At 36.1% G+C, this 22,508-nt stretch overlaps 1 protein-coding gene and 1 pseudogene across 2 annotated transcripts in view; one reads left to right on the top strand and one right to left on the bottom strand.

The window, feature by feature from the left end:
- The window catches only part of CERT1 (ceramide transporter 1), a 149,638-nt gene that overhangs the window by 52,324 nt on the left and 74,806 nt on the right, over positions 1-22,508 (top strand). For both annotated transcript variants that reach the window (XM_004466536.4, XM_004466535.4), the window contains exons 4-6: positions 8,548-8,655; positions 11,937-12,075; positions 21,806-21,889. In XM_004466536.4, the coding sequence (XP_004466593.1) occupies positions 8,548-8,655; positions 11,937-12,075; positions 21,806-21,889 (331 nt within the window). The remainder of the gene's footprint in view (positions 1-8,547; positions 8,656-11,936; positions 12,076-21,805; positions 21,890-22,508) is intronic.
- On the bottom strand, positions 9,834-10,670 carry LOC139439821 (C-terminal-binding protein 2 pseudogene; annotated as a pseudogene).

Raw genomic sequence — 22,508 nt, 5'->3', positions numbered from 1 at the left:
TTTATGTTTATCTAGACAAGAAAAAAATTGTTGCCATTGCAACTAATGATCTTTTAAATCCCAGTCCTATTGATTAAACCGCTCTACTTGATAGAATGTCTTGTTTCTCTTGTGATTTGCTTTAAAAAAATAAAATTGAAAGTAAATATGGATTTCACAACACAGCAAACTTAGCTTTATTATGAGTTTCAGAATTTCAGTTTCAGGAAAATAATTTTTTGTTCTTAACATTTAATCTTACTGTATTTTTTCTCTTTCCATAATTAAAAATGAAGATAATATAATCTGAGATGGATATGTAATGGGAGAGACTGTGCCACTACTAACAAGGCAATTTTTTTCCCACTATTCTTTTTCTTTTTTTTTTTTTAGATTTATTTTATTTATTTCTCTCCCCTTCTCCCTCATTGTCTGCTCTCTGTGTCCATTCACTGTGTGTTCTTCTGCATCCGCTCGCATTATCCAGCGGCACAGGGAAACTGCGTCTCTTCTTTGTTGGCGTCATCTTGCTGCATCAGCTTTGTGTGTGTGCAGCACCACACCAAGGTGGGCTGCGCTTTTTTCACACAGGGCGGCTTTCCTTGTGGGGCGCACTCCTTGCGTGTGGGGTACCCCTACACAGGGGCAGCCCTGTGTGGCATGGCACTCCTTGCGTGCGGCAGCACAGCACATGGGCCAGCTTACCACACTGGTCAGGAGGCCCTGGGGGTGGAACCCTGGACCCTCCATATAGTAGCTGGACGCTCTGTCAGTTGGGCCGTGTCCACTTCCCTAACAAGGCAATTTTGATGTCATGAGGATATTACCTAATTTCTGTCCCAATTTCTTTACAGTGCTTCTTGCTAGAGAGTATTATTAGGAAAAAGAATTAGCTTTGCAAAAGGCAGGTGCTATATTTTTTTAAAAGACAACCTATTACTATATTTTATTCCACTGTTTTTGGATTGCAGTTTGGCTGATGAACAGATTGTACAAAATATATATTTATCTCCCACATGATTAAAACAAATTAGAAAATTTAGCTGTGGCTTTAAGGGAGTTTTCTTTTCAAATCAGTTTTTAGGCATTTCTGGTATTTTATTAGATGAATAACTTTGAACTATATGATTCAATTTTTAATGCTTTTAAAGGTGCAGAGGTAATGTAAGGAAATTAGTCTAAAGGTTGCTATTGGACTTTGACCAATAGTAACCTTTGTATCAGCTTTCCAAGTATACGGTTACTTGAAATATGCTCCTGACTCCCTCTAGTGGCTACAGATTGCTTCTTAAAAAAAATGAAACAAGTATTTTAATATAACAAAAGTGTGGTCTCATTACTGCAGTTTTCAGGAGTAAACCTTGTGGTCAATAAAAGATTCACTGAACTAAAATGGTATTTCATGTTTGTGCAAAATATGTTCAAGAATGCCACCTAAAAACACTACAAAATTTGGAAAGGAAGGTTTTTATGACAATTTATGTGTGAGATCTTAAAGTGTTTATGTTGAAAGGGAAAAATATTCCCACAATAATTCTATATGAATTCCAGATTATTAATTTTAGATATAATTTGGTGATTTCAAAATTGGTGATTAGAGATTGTGAGCTCGTCACCATCTTTTTTTTTTCCTTGTGGGAGAGTGAATGGGATAAGAAAAAAAGCCAGTGAGTCTTTTAAGTATTACCCCCAAAGTCATACTAATTAGATTTTGAGCGCATGTTATAATTTATTAAGAACATTTAACAGTATATATCAGTTATGACCATAAAGTAATTTCTTCCCATTTCCATCCTTACTTCCCCAACCCTACTCTCAAATTGCAGACGTTATAAATTCAAATGATGTATCTCAACAATATTGCCACTTTCCAGAACAGTTTAAAAACTTTTAGAATTATCTTTAGCCCCTATGACAAAGATTTTCTAAAACACCATTGGTTTCAATTTGATATTAATGTCTTTGATGATAGGTTTGATTTTTGAGGGAAATCTAAAACTAACTCAGAGCCCTGATGTGTAAATAAGAAGGGTGATTAAGCTTAAGTATAATATTTCAAAGCTATTCCTTTAAAGTAATGATACTGATTAATTTTTATTCTGTGGCTTCCAAAAGTTATTTGCAATGGTTCTGTTTTGTAGCTATGTCATAAAAATGACTCTAAATATTATGAGAGGACCGTCAGAAATGTCCTGCACAATGGCAGCTTCACTGGCAGAATTATAGACATTTTCAGAATGACTAATTTTTAAACAGTGAGGGTTCATCAGTGCTATGTTTATTTGTTAAAAGCTCAAATTATTCAGTGCATTTACTGACTAAAGTAGAATAACAGATGAATCTTTGTTATTTAAATTGAAGAACAGTTAAATTGGGGTCCATGAGTTTACTATACTTTTTCCTTGAAATGATGTATATAACTTACACTGGAATTTATTTAATCGAAACTTTATTAGAGGTAAAAATATAATTACACTAAATGCTCTACCTCCACATTCATTTATTATCCCTTACTTGTTACATCAATATTGCTCTAAGAGTCTTTTGTTCTATCATGTCTTTGTTGTAAGGAGATATTACCTGTTTTGAAATAGTGGAACTTGAAAAAATAGGTTAGAATATAAGAAACGTGTTTTATAGTGAACAAAGATATAGCAATGCTTGATAATAGTTTTATTTTGTTTCAAGATACAAAAACAAATGTGGTATTATATATCCTGCCATAACCTACAGAATTGAGTGGGAGTGTAAACTATAGTGTAAACTATAATCCATATATAGTAGCATTGCTCCAAAATGTACTTACCTATTGCAATGAATGAACCACACTAATGAAAGAAGTTGTAAATGTGGGGAAAAGTGGGAGGTGTGGGGAGTGGGGCATATGGGAATCCCTTATTTTTTTATGTAACATTTTATGTAATCTAAGTATCTTTAAAATATATATATATGTTTTTTAAATAGGACAGTTTTGATTTGCTCAGTTTAAGACTTACTGATAGGAGACAAGTAAGTGGAGAGAGTAGGTTCATTTGGATTTAAATTTCATGTTGTTGGATTTTGGATATTTTTCAAATAAATGTCCAAAATTTGCTTTTAATATAAAATTTGGATCTTAAGTCATAGGTTGGTATTGCATTTAAATGAGCAGTTTATAGTTTCTGTTTAGAAATGAATCATACACAGTTGTCTGAGATAAGTGACTTCTGAAGTTTCTTGTATTTTTATAACATAATAGTCTACAGATAGACTTTTCCTGTTTTTATAGTAGTTTTCTATATTTAAATCTAATGAAAAACTACCACGACAGTAACTAAAATGGAGAAAAGCTGAATTAATAAAGTTAGTATTATTGTCAAAAGAGAGAGGAAGAAAAAACTAGAGATATTTTAGATAAATATGAACCTAGGTCAGTACCTTGCTCTAGGACTTAAAATAAATCTTAGTATCCGATAAGAAGTCTTATTTTCTGTAAACTATGTGATTGCTGTATTTATAAATCCCTTTTGGTGTGATTCTATTATATAGAAACAATCTTATCTTTTTTTCCTTTATCAACTTTATTGAAATAAAATTTACATCCTTAAAATGCATCCATTTGAATTGTTACAGTTTGAGTCTTGACAAAGGTAACCACTGCTCCAATTTTTCTTGTACCTCTTTGTAGACAGTACCCCAGTTACACCCAGTGCCCAGGTAACCACTGATCTATATTAAATAAACTATTAATACATGCTTTACCTTTTCATTAATAGTTTTCTTGGCACCAAAATACTTTCTCAGACTGATGTGTTTTATCACAAAGGCATTGCTTTTTTTTGACATGTGAAACTGTCTAAGTCTTGTTTTGATTCTATCTAATTCTAACTTTAAATATAATTCCATAGTCAATTCATAATTGAGAACCTATTGCATTACCTTTTTTCTGATGCAGTGTTTTAGAGGCAAGTATTGTTAAACTATGACAGTTTTACTTTGACTATTTGGTGGTAGTATCTGCTGGAAGTTTGAATTTTGAATGTATAAATTTCTTTCTTTGCCTGAAGGTAGCAATTTTTTTCATGAGTTGTTTTGCTATTTTGGTTACAGATTTCTGCCTCCCTTCTTCCACTTTTTCCTTCTTCCTTCCATCATCTCCCTTCCTCCCTTCCTTCCTTTCTTTCTGTCTAATCCCATCTTGTTATTTTTGACGAGGTAGTAGGAGGAAGGAGGGATTCATGTTTGCTGAAACTTGAGATCCTCAGTGTTGCACCTCCAAATAATTGTTTCATACAGCATACCAATACTTAAGGAATATAGCAAAGGCAGTGCTGAGAGGGACGTTGATAGCTCTGAATACATACATTAAAAAATAATAAACACCATCTACCATATGGGAGGCCCCAGGTTCATGTCCCAAGGCCTCCTTGTGAAGGCAGGCTTGCCTGCACACTGTGGAGAGCCGCCAGGCCCACAAGTGCTGTGGGGTGCCACATGTGCTGTGGAGTGCCGCCTGGCCCGCAAGCACCATGGAGAGCCAACTCAGCAAGGCGATGCAACAAAAAGGGAGACAAGCAAAAAAAACGCAGAAGAGGGCAGCAGTGAACACAGAGAGCAGACAACAAGAAGCCGCAAGGGGGGCGAAGAGGAAATAAACAAAAATAAATGGAGACACAGAAGAAGGCACAGCAAATGGACACAAAGCAGACAGTACGCAAAAAGCTGTAAGGGGTGGATTAAAAAAAATAATAATAAACACTTCAAATCAGAGACCTAACCTCAAAAATGGAAGAACTAGAAAAAGGACAGCAAACAAAACCCAAAGCAAGTAGAAAGAAGGAAATTATAAAAATTAGAGCGGAGATTAATGAAATAGAGAATAGGAAAAAACAGTAGAGAGTATCAAGAAAATCAAAAGTTAGTTCTTTGAAAAGATCAATAAAATAAAACCCTTTAGCTAGACTGACAAAGAATAAAGGAGAAAGGGTACAAATAACAAAAATTAGAAATGAAAGTGGGGACAGTACAGCCAATTCTGCTGAAATAAAAAGGACTATAATGGATACTATGAACAACTGTCTGCTAATAATAACCTAGATGAAATGGGCAAATTCTTAGGAATGCATAAACTATCTACATTGACTCAAGAAGAAATAAAAGATCTCCACAAACCAATTACTAATAAAGAGATTGAATCAGTAGTCAAAACACTCCAAACAAAGAAAAGCCCAGGAGTAGGTGGCTTCACTGGGGAAATTCTACCATACATTCTAAGAAGACTTAACTCCAATTCTGCTCAAATTCTTCCAGAAAAATTGAAGAGGATTGAGTACTCCCTCTGAGGCCAACATCATCCTCATACCAAAGCCAGATAAAAGTACACAAGAAAAAAAAACTACAAACCAATATCTCTTATGAATATAGATGCAAAAATCCTCAACAAAATACTGGCGAACTAAACCCAATAGTGTATTAAAAGAAGTATACATGGTGATAAATATACAACATTGTGATTATACTAAAAACCATTATACACTTTGGATAGATTATATGGTATGCAAATATTTACCTTAGTAAAACTGCTTTTTTAAAAAAAAGTATGCACTATGATCGAGTGGAATTTATAGCCGACATGCAAAGTTGGTTCTCTTGTCTATTCCTTGCTACTGTTACTAACACCTATAGTATCTATTATTATTTTCCCATTACTCTCTGCTTTTCTTTTTTGTCTACATTTGAATGAACTAATCAGTTGTATGATTCTAGTTTGTAATAGCTATGGGGCTTTTTATGGTGTCAAGATCCAGATTTATGGTGACCATAGCCCCTTAGAGTTCTAAGGTAAAATAGAGAAAGGTAGTCCATTTAAAGAATTCTGGGACATTTTGTTGATCTCATAATGGTTTGGTAGAAGAACCAAGTACTCAGGAAAAGAAGTTTCTTGAATTTATCTCTGCGTCCTGTGGCCCATATTCTCAGACCCTTGGAGAACTGTTTCTTTACAAAGGTTTTGAAGATCCCAGATAACCTGAATTTTATGTTTCTTGGATTGGGGGTAGGAGAGGATTTTTGCCAGATTACCATTAATCTTGGAATCTGAAAATCCAGAGGCTATTCAAGACCCAGAATGGCTTGGTGGAGTGGACATCATCATACCAGGGTCCACAGTGTGGAGAAATAAACTATGGATTAGAGTGGATTTACTGGTATTGTACTATAGAGCTGTTGTGACATGAGCAATGGAAGAAATTGTTTTATTGATGTGGAGACAGTGGCCACGGGCGTTGCTGAGGGTAGAGAGGGAAAAAGAGATGTGATGTGGGGGTATTTTCGGGACTTGGAGCTGTCCTAAGTGATATTGCAGGGACAGATGCTGGACATTATATATGCTGCCATAACCCACTGAATGGACTGGGAGAGAGTGTAAACTACATTTAAACTGTAATCCATGCGGTACAGCAGTGCTCCAAAATGTATTCACCAAATGCAGAGAATGTTCCACAGTGATGAAAGAGGTTGTTGATGTGGGAGGAGTGTGAGGGGGGTTGTGGGGGTATGTGGGACCTCTTATATTTTTTAATGTAACTTTTTTTGTGATCTATGTATCTTTAAAAAAAAAAGACAATTAAAAAAAAAAAGTATAATGTAAACTATAATCCACACTAAAAAAAAAAGACCCAGAATGGCTGAGATGCTGAATTTCCCATTCCTAGCATAACTAGGGACTTAATAAACATTTCATTACTAGATAAAGATACAAAGAGGAATTGTGGGAATAAGAAAGAAAATGTAATTCTCTTACAAAGGTAAAGCCATTCCACTTTGAGTAGATAAAAGGACACGTAAGTTTTTTAAGGATTGCCTTAATTAAGTTTAGGTTACCTTAGGTTCTCTGCAACCTTAAATTCATTGGGCAGTCTGTTTTTACTTTTTTTTTTTTTAAGGAAGTACCAGGGATTCAACCTGGGGACCCCATACATGTGATGCTCAACTCCATTGATCTGTCTGTTTTTTAAAATCCAACCTCAGTTAATAAGAGCTCAAGTGCCTTTCCCTCTGGCTGTTGTTCATAATCTCTGCCTCTCATGGCTATTTTTAAAAATTAATGTCTGCTACAGAATCTCCTCCTCTTTTTTAAATTTCCTTTCTTCTTCTTTTTTAAAATAGTTTACTTGTTGTTTTGATTTGGTGCCACTTCAGAAGCACTGAAGTTTCCTGAAGTATGGCTTCAGATAAATGCAGTGATACTGAACTGGAAAAGTGTTTTGAACTAGTGTTAATATTATTTACAAGAAAATAAGAACATAAAAATTTTATTAGTTAAATCATATAAAAGCTTTATTATACCTAAAGGATATTTTTAATTAGAATAATATTATGGTTAAACAATAGCTATCTAGGAAATGTAATGGATTTTCAGTAATTGGAACACAGAAAATGTGAAAAATCAATGAAAATGAAATGTTTTATAGAATACATGCTACATAATTTTTATGTTTCCTAATCTTAATCTTGAATATCGAGGTTTTAACTTTCTAATTGTTGCTACTAGGTTTGATACCAAAAATGGCTAAGTATTATTTTATTTCTTAAATTCAGTTACTAGGATTAAAATTATCCACAACAAAACTTTTTGTTATTTTGTTTTCAGTGCTAATCTCTAGTGTTAAAACAATTTAACATTTGAGAAGCCTAGGGTTTCCCCCATTCAAGTGAAAAATTTATAAATCTAAATATCTATATAAAATTATAATAGAGGTGATATGATATACTGTTATACTCTAGTAATACAGATGCCTTCATTTTTTCACAGAAGCATCTTGATTCACTGTTTTGACAATTAAAATACAAAGTAGTTATTAATTTAAACTGGCTTCAAGAACTTGGAAGGTTTTTTTTTTAATGTTCAATTGCTTTATCTACATTATTAGTACTACATTTATCTTAGGGAGTATGAGATATAACATTGATACTCTGAAGACTGCCAACCCTATTGGAATTAGATACAAGTATTATGGTGCTGAGTCTTAATTCTATCCCAACATCTTAGAATCCCTTTACCTATGGTGTGATTACTTACAGACTGGGAAAATTGGGAACTTTCTTTGTGCCATGAGCTTCTCAGGTGGCTACAAAAATGAAAAGGATATAGTCTGCCCCCAGAAAATCCAAATCCAGTAGTAATTACAAAATATAATCTACTATAATTGAATGATAATGTATTAATCATGATGTGTTAAGAATGGTTGAGAATATAGAGATAGACTGCCCAGTATAATAAGAAAGGCTTCTTTGAGGCAGTGGTATTTGAGCTATGTCAGAATAAATGATTCACGGTTTAAAGAAGTAGTACTAAAAGTTCTAATGTTATTCTTTTAGCCAACTAGTGCAGCATGTAATAGGTATTTAGTAACTTTCTAAATTGCAGTTAGGAATTAAAGAGCGTTGCTTATGCCAGTGGACTGTCTATATTTCTTGGGTGAACCCAAACTGCTAATTGTTGTTATAATAACTATGTTAATTTATAGGAAGATTTTTGTTTTCTCACATACTTTTATTTAATTTTTTCACAAATTAATTTATTTTTAGACTGAATCTGGATATGGATCTGAATCTAGCTTGCGTCGACATGGCTCAATGGTGTCACTGGTATCTGGAGCAAGTGGCTATTCTGCAACATCCACCTCTTCATTCAAGGTTTGTGGTTGTCAGTGCTTTTTTTTTTTTCCAGTTACTTTTCATTTGAAACACTGAACACTATATGCCCACCTTTACAGTAAACAAATAAAGTAACGGTAACACACTAAAACAAAAATTACTTCTGATTGATATTATTTTTCTGTTTGGGACAGTTTTCAAATGTGGTTTTATTTTTGTTTTGTTTTTTTATCACACAGGTTCAAAATAGGCCATCTTTTTTAACAAAAAGGTGATGATTTACAAAATCTATGAATATAACATGTAATTAGTTGATACAAATCTAATAGGATTTGTTAAAAGCAGTTACATCTAATAGCACATCTGAAGTATTCTTGTATAAAATATCATGTGAAGAAAAGAAGACTTTATCAATGTCTAAAAAAGTAGATTAGTTCATAGACAGTCTGACAACTTACCATAGAAAGTGTTTTCTGAGACATAAGGAAATGCAATATCATTCTTCTTGAACCCTTTTAAGTTCAAGACTTTCCTCTCTATAAAATAGCTGAGGATTTGAAACTAAGAAAATATATTTGAGTAAAACACCTTGTGAAACTTAATGCTTTTTTTTTTTTCATCATCAGAGGGTATTACTGAACCCTCTCAGTACACAGTTCAGACGTGAGAAAAACATTTCTCTGTACAGAAACTGTACTTTCTTCCATCATCTGTTTGCAATGGTCTAACAGAGACAAGCAGTTTTCTCCCCCATTTTGTAGTAATTTAATCTTCCTCAAATCAAAAGACGTAACCCTCCCCATGGACTGAAGGGGCTAGAATCATAGGATGGGGTCCCCTCTATGATATTTTTTATTTTGGTATTTGGAACTCTTGATGCAACATTCTTGAGCAAGGTGCTCAGGACCTGCTGTGCCCAAGGGACTAATAAAGGAAAAAGTTCTATTTTTATGGTTGTGATTTGATACGTAGATGAAAAACTTAACACACAATAACAGAAGTTGGTCCTTAATAAATCAGGTCCTAGTCTTTCTACACTTTGGAAGCAGATGACTTCAGTTTTCTCATTCCTTTTGCTCTTTTGTAGTTTTAGCACTGCAACAACAATGATACATTATGTCCAGAATCAGTTAAAAAGACCCTGTCAAATTCCTTTTCTCTTAGTTCATCAGCTTTTCACTGTCTCTTGGTCCCAGGTTTATCTGAATGATTACCTGTCAACCTTCTCTGCTATTGCTCATTGGGTGTTCTCAGTTGTCCCCATGTTTTATGGGCTGGTTTGAAGAAGGCCCTTGGGAAGGGTTTGTCACTGTGGGATGGTCGTGGGTTACCGGATGCCTCTGGGATGTTCCCTTCCATGGCCACAGGAAGGCCTCCCATAGCTACATCCACAATGTGTGGTCGGTATCTATATGTGGCACCACTGAGTTCTGAATGAATTGCTTGCTAATCTATTACACCAAGGAGCTGTTGTAACAAAACATTTTGTTCATACAGTTCCTTAAGCTTTCTAGCAAGTGACCTGTAATTGCTCCGCGGATCTTAGTAGCAGCTGCCTCCCTCATCTCTAGTGATGCTTGCTCACTATACCAAGCCATGTGTGGAATACAAATTAGATTCTGTGCATTTTTCAGCATGCCCTGAGGAAAGCTAAAAGTCTCCAATTCTTGCACATCAAGGGCCACCGCTTGGATCCTTCCTTCCTTGAGGGCTTGGACTAAGGCTTTCTCGTCCACCATTCCACCACAAGCTGCATTCACTAGGAATACCCCTTGCCTTGTCTGCTTGATAGTAAAGTCGTTGATGAGGTGGTGATTATGTTCATTGAGATTATAGTGCAAGGACACATGGTCACTCTGATACTGCAAGTCCTGTACCGTGCAGATGCTTTGTATGCCCAGGGACCACTTTATACCTCCTGCAAGTAGGGGTCATAAAACAGGACGCTGAATCCAAAGATCTTGGCTCTAACAGCAACCACCTGCCTTTTGTGACCAAAGTCAGCGAGACCCACAGATGCAAACTACGTGTGACGCCACCTCACGGATCTGCATGGTTGTCAGTGCTTTTAAGGCAACATAAATTGAATGAGTTTGGTATTAGATGTTATGAACAGAATTTGTCTGATCGCTTTTTTTTTTTTTAACTGTTCTGCAAAGTAATCTGTTTGACGTTGTTTATAGATTAACTTTTTTTAGGAGTAAAATCTTGATTTGTGCAAATATAAAATGAATACAAGTCAAAGATTTTATTTCATTTGTTAATTAATAAGGTAAGATATAAAGGAAAAACTTGGTCCATAGAAGAATCTGGAGGACACTTATATAGGCAGTCAAGAATACTGAAATCTCTGGACTGGCCATATACCAGCTGGGCCCGGAGCCTCAGCAGAGTTGCAGTTCCTACCCTCCAGTTTGTTGGACTTGCACAGGTCGGCTAATAGGAAGGGAAGATGGTCAGCTACCACACCAGGGAACCGAGAGTACCTTCAACTCCAAGCAGGAGAATTGCATCCATCAACCATGTGGGATCTAAGTCCCCTCAATATAGAGGTGGAGTGGACATCACCAACCCAGGGTCCACAGGATAGAAGAATAAAATAAGGGTTAGAGTGAACTTACTGGTATTCTACTATTGAAATATTGTGACTAGTAATTGAAGAAACTGTAGTATTGATCTGGAGAAAGTGGCCCAAGGTAGTTGCTGAGGGCAGGGAGAGGGAAGTAGAGATGAGATATGGGGGCATTTTGGGGACTTGGAGTTGTCCTAAATGATATTGAAGGACAGATGCTGGACGTTATATATCCTGCCATAACCCACTGAATGGGCTGGGGGTGAGTGTAAACTATAATGTTAACTATAATACATGCAGTTCAGCAATGCTCCAAAATGTATTCACCAAATGTAATGAATGGGCCACAATGAAGAAAGAGGTGGTTGTTGTGGGAGGAGTGGGGTGGGGTGGGGGTGGGGTATATGGGAACCTCATATTTTTTAATGTAATGTTTTATGTGATTTATGTATCTTTTTTAAAAAAGACAATTTTTTTTTTTTTAATGCTGAAATGTACAAAACTGTCAGTCTCCACAGGAAAAAAATTAGTGCATCTCCACTGGACAAAGGTCATTTGCACCTCTATAGACAAGAATCATATACATTACTCTCTGATTTCTACTACTTAAAGAGATGTAAAATAAAATAGTTCAAATATAATGAAAGTCTGAGACTTTCTGATGATCAGATAACACCCCCACTAAGGATCCCATGGCTGACATTCACTATTTCATTGAAAAGACATCCCCTTTTTGTGTGTTTTGCAGAAAGGCCACAGTTTACGTGAGAAATTGGCTGAAATGGAAACCTTTAGAGACATCCTATGTAGACAAGTTGATACTCTACAGAAATACTTTGATGCCTGTGCTGATGCTGTCTCCAAGGATGAACTTCAAAGGGACAAAGGTTACTTAGGCTATTACCGCTATTTTTTCTTGGAGAATAAATGGGTTTAAATCCTCTTGATTTTAAAGGATAATAATATCTTTAAGTGATAAAAGTAATTACTGTCACTTGTGTTGCAAATCCCCAAAATAACAGATTTTAGTGTTCATATACCCTAAGTACTTTAATAACATCCTAATTCATTTCTGATTGTCCATCCCCGGTGCCATTTGGGACTGTTATTTTTTCATATTATTTTATTTCATTAAATAAATTTCATTAAAAATTTTCATATTTTATTTCATTAAAAATATATAGTATATGTCATATTGGTAATGGAATAGTTACATTATCATGTCTAGTAAATTTACCCCATGATGAGTCTTAGAGACAAGCATATGTTTGTTATATCCTCCACATATGGAATCAGTCCATCTCTTCTCCTTCCCCCTTCCCCCATTTTATTTCTCTTCCTTCTTTCCCCTTCCCCATCTTTCCTTTCCTCCCTCCCTCTAACCATTTTCTCATAGAAAAAGAAATTAATATAGATTTAAATGTAAATTTTAAAAATTTTAGTGTTTTTTCCTAAGGAAAGTTATGGCTTTCAGTTAACTTACTTTTAACATGAGATTTAAAGTTACTTTTATTTGTTAGTGCTTTTTTAGAGAAGATATTGCTGATGATGTCAGTAACATTTGTTCCTCAATTTGAAGGATGCCCACAGCTAAAGAGTAAAAGTAAAATTTTTCTTTTAAAACAAACATAAAATGGTTAGAAAGATAAGAGCACTGCCAGCATGTTCTGTCTTGCAAGCAGAAATCCACTGGAAGCATAAGCACTATCAAATAGAACATAGAGGACAAGAGGTCAAGAAAAGATGAGGAAGAGCCATACAAAGATCAGATAGACTTTATTGGAAGGTTGACCTTTGAAAAAGCTGTTTTGCCTGTGTAAATGGGAATGGGGAGCAGGCATGGTGATAAGGGCATAGTTTGAGAGGAAGATTTAGCATGCTGACAGGTAAGAAATATTTGGGTGAGTTTTTAAAAAAATCCTGGCTAATTTTTGGCATCAGCTGGGATAGCTTTAAAAAAAGATTTTATTATACCCATCCCCCTAGTGGCTGGACCAGAATATTGGAGGGTTTGCAGGGATAGATAGAGCATAGAATTCTCTTTCCTTTAAAGTTCTGGGATGACTCCATGAATAATCTTCTAATAGATGTAGGAACCAGCATTATAAACAAGCTATCTGATGGTACAAGGAAAAAACAGAAGAAAAAAACAGATGTTATAAAGAGGGCTTTTGAGTTTTCGAAGAAATTACATTGTTCAATTGAGGTGTGAGGACAGATAAAATTCAGACAAACATAAAGTAACACCTTTTATCTCATAAGGAAGAGTGCATAAAGGTAAGAGTGTGGGGGAGGGGGAGGAGGGAGTGTGAATAGATTGCATTAATTTTTGTGTAAAATCTACTACCACAAAGTAGTGGGGAAATTTAGATAGATACTTATAGAGGTAAGTATTTTTTTTAAGTACTTTAAAGTGATCTTTTTTTTTTTAAGATTTATTTATTTATTTCTCTCCCCTTCTCTCCCTGCCCCAGTTGTCTGTTCTCTCTGTCTATTTGCTGTGTGTTTTTCTTTGTCCGCTTCTGTTGTGGTCAGCGGCACGGGAATCTGTATTTCTTTTTTTGTTGTGTCATCTTGTTGCGTCAGCTCTCTGAGTGTGCAGCACCATTCCTGGGCAGGCTGAACTTTCTTTCGCACTGGGCGGCTCTCCTTATGGGGTGCGCTCCTTGCACGAGGGGCACCCCTATGCGGGGACACCCCTGCATGGCAGGGCACTCCTTGCGCACATCAGCGCTGCACATGGGCCAGCTCCACACAGGTCAAGGAGGCACAAGGTTTGAACCGCAGACCTCCCATGTGGTAAATGGACGCCCTAACCACTGGGCCAAGTCCACTTCCCAAAGTGATCTTTTTTATATTATTATGTCATAAAACTAATTTAGGGATAATTACATCATAACTTCAATTGATAGTAATTGAGGTTCTTATTAGAGATCAAAAGATACAGTGAAAAGACAGAGAAAAAGCAGATTTAAATGCTTTAATAACAAATATATTTACCTATAGCCAATTTTAAAACCTTCAAGGGTGACATTTACATATATCAATCCCTGTTGCAAAGGTTAGTTTGCACAAGATCTCTCCTTAATGGTGAATAGATTTTAAAATTCAAATTCTCTTAACTGCTCTTCTAAAGGTCTAGAATAAGTTGGACCAAGTATCAAAGAAGAGCCTTAACAATAAGTAGACAAGAGGGAGAAACTGACCTTTAGAGTTAAATCATCAAGATAATCTGATGCCTAGGCATAAGCAAAAACTACAAGTCATACTAAGAAAGATGAAATTAAAACTTCAGTGGAGACACAGAATTTGGAATAACTAATCAAAGAAGTGTACACCAATCTCTTAAATCACCTCGAGATAAAGGAAAATATGCATAATACCTAAAGGATATTAAAAGGACAATGTGTGAGCCTAAACAATTTGAACGTATTAAAAAAAAGCCCTGAAATTATGGGGATGAAAGTCACAATAGTTGAGATTTAAAATACCCTAAAGGCATGTAATAGCAAATTTCAACAGGTTGAAGAAAGACTCCACAATCTAGAAGGCAAGACAATCAAAATCATGCAGTTAAAAGAACAGATGGAGAAAAGAACAGAAAAAATTGAGCAGTGTCCCAGGGTTTTGAGTGACAGCATGAAGCACACAAACATACGCATCATGTGTTTCACAGAAGGAAAAAAGAAAAGGGGCAGAAAGAATATTTGAGGTAATAATAGCTGAAAATTTCCCACTTCTTATGAAAGACATAAAATATACATGTATAAGAAGCACAGTGAACTCCAAATAGAATAAATCCTAATAGTACCTACCCCAAGACACATACTAATCCCAATGGCAAATAACAAAGATAGAAGCTTCTGAAAGCAGCAAGAGAAAATGATTGTCACGTGCATGGGATTCTCAATAATACTAAGTGTGGATTTCTCAACAGAAACCATGGAGGCAAGAAGACAGTGGTATGATATATTTAAGGTACTGAAAGAAAAAAATTCTTCATCCAGCTAAACTCTCCTTCAAAAATGAGGATGAGTTTAAAATATTTACAGACAAACAGAAATTGAGAGAGTTCGTCAACAGAAGACCTGCCCTACAAAAATTACTAGAGGAAGTTCTTCAGACTGAAATGAAAAGGCAGGCGAGAGTGGTTGAATTAGTGTGTAGAAATAAAGATTAGTTAGAGTAATTAAAAGGGTAAGGGCAAAACCCAGTTGTATCTTTAATATACAACTCTACTCTTTAATTCCTGTAAGAGTCAGAATACAACTGAACAAAAAAAGACATTTCTTGATAATGTACATGAAAAATATAAAGTGGTAAAGTGGAACAAAAACAATATAGAGAGGGAAAACAGGGATATGGGGGCAGAGAATGTGTATGCTGCTGTAGCTAAGGTGCTATCTTTTCAAATTAGTAGGCTATAGATGTAGATTGTATACTATAAACCCCAGGGTAACCACAAAGTATTTTAAAAATATACAAACACAGAAATGAGAAATGAGAAATGGATCAGTCAGATACCTCAGAAAAGACCAGCTTTACAAAAAAGGAGGTTTGTAATAAAGGCAAAAGACAAAAAAATGATATGACATACAAAAATCAAAAGACAAAATGGCTGAAGTAAGTACTGCCTGTACAGTAATAACACTGAGTGTTACTGGATTAAACTTCTCAATCAAAAGGCACAAAGGATAAGGCAGAAAGGATAAAAAAAAAGTATGATACAACTCTATGTTGTTTACAAGAGACTCAGTTTAGACCCCAAAACACAAATAGGTTGAAAGTGAAAGGTTGGGGAAGCAGAGGTGGCTCAAGCAATTGGGCTCCTAGCTACTATACGGGAGGTCCAGGTCGATTCCCAGAGCCTCCTGGTGAAGGCATGCTGGCCCAAGCAGAGAGCTGGCTTGTGCTGGAGTGCTGGTCCATGCGGAGAGCTGGCGCAGCAAGATTATGCAACAAAAAGAGACAGAGGAGAGACAGTAAGAGACACAGCAGATCAGGGAGCTGAGGTAGCACAAAAGATTGAGCACCTCTCCTACTCTGAAAGGTCCCATGATCAGTTTCCTGTGCCACCTAAAGAGAAGACAGGCCAGTACAGAAGAATGCACAGCAAATGGACACAGAGAGCAGTCAGTGAGCACAAAGCAATGATGGGTTAGGGGGAGAAATAAACAAATCTTTTAAAAAAAAAAGAAAGTGAAAGGTTGGAAAAAGATATTACATGCAAATAGTAATGAAATGAGATCTGGGGGAGCTGTACTAATACTAGACAAAATAGACTTCAAGTCAAAAGCTATAAGAGACGTAGAATGACAATGTGTATTAATAAAAGGGGCAATCCCCAAGAATAAATAACCATCAAAAATATTTATGCACCTAACCATTGTCCCCAAAATATATGAGGCAAATACTGGCAAAACGGAAAGGAGAAAAAGACACTGCTACAGTAATAGTCGGAGACTACAATGCACCACTCTTAATAGATAGAATATCTAGATAGAAGTTCAGTAAAGAAACAGAATCTGAATAATAAGGGAAATGAACTCAACCTAACAGAAATATTGCTGAACATGGCATCCCAAAACAGCAGGATGTACATTTTTCTTAAGTGCACCTGGATCATTCCCCAGGATAGACCACATGCTGGGTCACAAGACAAGTCTCAATAAATTTAAAACAATTGAAATTAGACAAAGGATCTTCTCTAACCATAATGGAATGGAACTGGAAATCAGTAGCAGGCAAAGTATGGAGAAAATCCACAAATATATGGAAGTTAAGTGACAGTGTTAAACGATCAGTGGTTCAAAGAGAAATTGCAAGGGAAATTAGTAAATATCTTGAGACAAATGAAAATAGGACCATAACATATCAAAACTCAAGGGATACAGTGAAGGCATGGTGAGAGGGAAATTTATGGCTTTAAAAGTTTACATTAAGGGAAGCAGGCATGACTCAACTGATAGAGCATCTGTCTACCATATGGAGAGTCCAGGGTTCGATCCCCAGGGCCTCCTGACCCATGTGGTGAGCTGGCCCACGTGCAGTGCTGCTGCACGCAACGACTGCCGTGCCACGCAGGGACGCCCTGTGTAGGGGTATCCACACACAAGGAGTGTGCCCTGCAAGGAAAGCCGCCCTCATGTGAAAAATAGCAGAGCTCGTCAAGGAGTGGCACCGCACAGACACAGAGCTGATGTAGCAAGATGACGCAAAAAAGAGATGCAGTTTCCAAGTGCTGTCAGATAATGCAAGCAGACACAGAAGAACGCACAGTGAATGGACAGAGAGAGCAGATGGGGGGGAGGGGAGAGAAAATCTTTTTTAAAAAAAAGTTTACGTTAAAAAAGAAGAAAGAAAAATCAAAGACCCAACTGCTCCCCTGGAAGACCTGGAAAGAGAAAAACTAATCCCAAAGCAGACAGAAGGAAAGAAAGAAAAAAAAAAGAATCAACAAAACCAAAATTTGGTTCTTCAAAGAAACCAATAACATTGACTAACCATTAGCTAGACTGACAAAACAAGAAAGAAGATGCATATTAATAAAATCAGAAATGAGAGGAAGGGGCACATTACTATTGACCCCACAGAAATAATAAAAAGGGTCATAAGAGGAACAACTATATGCCAAAAAATTTAACTATCTAGATAAAATTCCTAGAAATGTGAAAAACATACACTGACTCTGGAAGAAGTAGAAGACCTCAACAAACCAATTACAAGTAAAGAGATTAAGTAGGTCATCAAAAACCTCCCAACAAAGAAAAGCCCAGAACCAGATGGATTCACGGAACGATTCTACTCATCATTCCAAGAACAATTAATACCAATCCTGCTCCAACTCTTCCCAAAAACTGAAGAAGAGGTAACACTCCCTAATTCATTCTATGAGGCCAACATCACCCTAACACCAAAGCCAGAAAAAAAAAAATTACAAGAAAAGAAAATTACAGACCAATGTCTTTTTATAAATGTAGATCCAAAAACCATTAACAAAATGCTTGCAAATTGAACCCAATGGCATGTTAAAAGAATTACACTGAACGATCCCAGGTATACAAGTGTGGTTCAACATAAGAAAATCAATTAATATAATACATCACTTTAAGAAAATGAAGGGAGAAAACTATATGATCATTTCAGTTGAATCAGAAAAGGCACTAACAAAATCCAGCACCTCTTCTTGATAAAAACACTTAGAATACTGGGAATACAAGGAAACTTCTTTAACATGATACAGGGCAAAAATGAAAAACCCACTCTTCCATACTCAATGGTGAAAGACTTCAAGCTTTCCCTCTAAGATTGGAAACAAGATAAGGATGCCCACTGTTAACCACTCTTGTTCAACGTTGTCCTGGAAGTTCTAGCCAGAGCTGTTAGGCCAAAATAAGAAGTAAAGGCTTCCAAATTGGAAAGGAAGAAGTAAAAATATCTCTATTTGCATTTGATATGAGCCTGTATATAGAAAGTCCCAAAATCTATGACAAAGCTACTAGAACTAATAAATACAGCAAAGTGGCAGAGTACAAGGTCAACATGCAAAAATCAGTAGTATTCCTATATAGTAGTAATGAGCAATTGGAGGAGAAAATAAAGGGATATTTTCCATTTATAATAGCAATGAAAAGAATCAAGTATCTAAGAATAAATTTAACCAGGGATGGTAAGGCCTGGTATAAAGAAAACTATAAAACGTTGCTGAAAGAAATCAAAGAAGGCCTAAATTAATGGAAGGCTATTCCATGTTCTTGGGTTGAAAGACTAAATATTGTTAAGGTATCAGTTCTAACAAAATTGATTTACAGATTCAGTGCAATTCCAATCAAAATTCCAAAAGCCTGTTTTGGAGAAATAGAAAAGCCAGTTATCAAATTTATTTGCAAGGGTGTATGGGACCCCAAATAGCCAGCAAATCTTGATTTAGAAGAATAATATTGGAGGACTGACATTTCCTGACTTTAAAGCATTTAAAAAGCTACAGTGGTCAAAACAGCATGTTACTGGCACAAAAATAGATGTATAGACCAATATAATTGAATTGCGATTTCAGAAATAGACCCTCACACCTATGGCCTATTGATTTTTTACATAGCTGCCATGTCCGCTTATTGGGATGAAATAGTCTCTTTACCAAATGGTGCAGGGAGAATTGGATATCTATACACAAAAGAATGAAAGAAGTCCCCTGTCTCACACCATACAAAAAATTATTTCAGAATGGATTATAGAGGGAAGCAGATGTCGCTCAAGCGATTGAGCTCCCACTTACCACATGGGAAGTTCTGGGTTCAGTTCCCGGTGCTTCCTGGAGAAGATGAGCAAGATAGCGAGGCTGGTACAACAGGCTGGCACAGCAAGCTGACACAACCAGGGGACATAAAAAGGAAACACAATGAGAGACACAATAAAGCAGGGAGTGGAGGTGGCTCAAGCAATTGAGCACCTCTCACCTATATGGGAGGTCACAGGTTTGGTTCCTGGTACCTCCTAAGAAAAGACCAGAGATCACACAGCCAATGGACACAGAAAGCAGACAGCGCACACAACAAAATCAGGGGTGGGGGTGGGTTGGAATAAATAAAAATGAATTGAAGTCCTAAATATAAGAATCAGGACCATAAAACTCCTGGAACAAAATGAAATAGGCATCTTCAGGAACTTGTGTTAGGCAGTGATTTCTTTAACTTTGCACCCAAAGCACAACTTAACAAAAGCAAAAATAGGTTAAATGGGACCTCTTCCAAATTACAATCTTTTGCGCATCAAAGGACTTTGTCAAGAAAGTGAAAAGGCAGCCTACTCAATGGGAGAAAATTTTGGAAACCACATATCCAGTAAGAGTTTAATATCCAGAATATGTAAAGAGATCCTACAACTTAACAATAAAAAGACAAACAACCCAACTAAGAAATGGGCAAAAGACTTGAACAGACATTTCTCCAAAGAGGATATATAAATTCCTAAAAAGCACGTGAAAAGATGCCCAAAATCATTAGATATTAGTGATACGCCAATCAAAACCACAACGAGATACCATTTCACAACCACCAGAATGGCTACTATTTTTTAAAAAAATACAAGTGTTGGAGAGGATGTGGAGAAATAGGAACATTTATTTATTGCTGGTGGAAATATAAAATGGTATAGCTGCTGTGGAAGACATTTGGCAGTTTCTTAGAAAACAAAGTATAGAATTTTTTTTTTTAATTTATTTTATTTATTTAATTCTCCCCACCCCCTCGTTGTTTGTACTTGCTGTGTCTGTTTGCCTTCCTTGTTTCTTTAGGAAGCATCGGGTATTGAATCTGGGACCTCCAATATGGGAGGGAGGTGCCTAATTGCTTGAACAACCTCTGTTCCCTGCTTTCATGTGTCTCTCACTGTTTTTCTTCTTGTGTCTCTTGTTGTGTCAGCTTGCCACGCCTACCTGTTGCACCAGCTTGCTCTCTCCTTTAGGAGGAACTAGGAACTGAACGAGGGGCCTTCCATTTGGTAGGCAGGAGCTCAATTGCTTGAGCCACATCCGCTTCCCTAAATATAGAATTATCATATGATCTGGCAATCTCACTACTAGGTATATACCCAAAAGAAATGAAAGTAAGGACTCGAACAGATATTTGCACACCATTTTCATAGTGGCATTATTCACACTTGTCAACCTAAGTGTCATCAGTCTTTTAATGGATAAACAAGATGTGGCATATACATACAATAGAACATTAGTCATCATTAAACGTGAATTATGTTCTGATTCATGCAACATTGATGAACCTTGAGGACATGATGTTGAGTGAAATAAGTCAGACACAGGACAAACAGTGTATGATCTCACTTATATGAAATAATTAGAATAAGCAAATTCATAGAGTCAGAATCTAAAATATAGGTTACCAGGGATTGGGTTGGAGTTAGGAAATGAGGAGTTAATGCTTAAATTATATGGAATTTCTACTTGCATTGATATAATTTTTTGAAAATGGATAGTGGTAATGGTAGCACAACATGGTAAATGTAGTTAACAGCACTGAATTACACATGTGAATGTGGTTAAAGGAGAAATTTTAGGTTGTGCATATGTCACTAGAAGAAGCATTAAAAGAACAAACAGGACTGTACAACACAGTGAGCACAATTGTAAACAATGGACTATAGTTAATAGTACTATTATAAATCATTCTTCCATAAATTTTAACAAATGTGCCATATTAATGCAAGATATTAAAAATAGGGTGGTATGTGGGGGAAAATGCACCCTAATGTAGCTTATAGACTATAACTAATAGTACAAATTTAATATACTTTCATCATTTGTAACCCAGGTACCACATTAATGCAAAATGTTCATAATGGGGAGGGGTAAGTTTTATTTTATAATAAATTCGGTAAAAAAAAAAATCTAGATGCAGGCTAAGAAATTTTAAATAATTTATTCCGTTAAAGGTGTTCCACAGTGTATTTATTGAGCATACCATTATAACTATTGAAAATACAAAAATGAATGAGATTTTGTACTCACAATCTACAGTACTTTGACTTAGTTGAAATAAGAATAAACTGGTTAATTTCTATTTTCTTTTATCCTAATATTCTTAAATAATATGTTTTATTTAGTTGTAGAAGATGACGAAGATGACTTTCCTACTACACGTTCTGATGGAGACTTCTTACATAATACCAATGGCAGTAAGGAAAAATGTAAGTAATACATTTTTTTCCTTTAGCTGGATAAAATACACTTATTGAAGTTATATAATAACTCACTGTATGCTTTAGTTTGCCAAAAGGGATGCAAAGTACCAAAAATCTGTTAGCTTTTTTAATGGGAATTTACTTGGGGTAAAAGCTAACAGTTCCAAGTTCATGTAATATCCCAATCAAAGCATCAGCAGAGATGCTTTCTCACCAAAGTCAGCAACTGTTGATCCCACCTTTGTTGCCATGTGGTGAAGCAAGATGGCCACTGATCCCTACAGAGATCTCTGCCTTTCCCACAAGAATATACCATCCCTCGGAGCTCAGCTCTGAGCAACCAGGTATAGGACTTGTCTTTCTCTAGGTCTTAGGGAGCCTCTCTGGGGCTTCTGTTTTCCTGCAGTCGTCTCTTTCACACTGCAGAATCAAATATACTGGCTTTCTTTTTCCTCTGTCTGTCTGAGTCTCTGTCTGCCTTTATATCAGACTCAGCAAGGGGGCGGAGACTCAACACAAATCACGTCCCACTAAGGTAATCTTGTCAAATGGGTCTCACACTCACAGGAATGAATTAGTTTACAAACAAAATCTTTCTCTTTTTGGGATTCATAAAATAATCTCA

This window comes from Dasypus novemcinctus, chromosome 2 (genome assembly GCF_030445035.2).
Source record: "Dasypus novemcinctus isolate mDasNov1 chromosome 2, mDasNov1.1.hap2, whole genome shotgun sequence".
Taxonomy (NCBI): Eukaryota; Metazoa; Chordata; class Mammalia; order Cingulata; family Dasypodidae; genus Dasypus; species Dasypus novemcinctus.
Note: the sequence above shows the minus strand (reverse complement) of the source record. Positions and strands in the feature narration are given on the sequence as shown.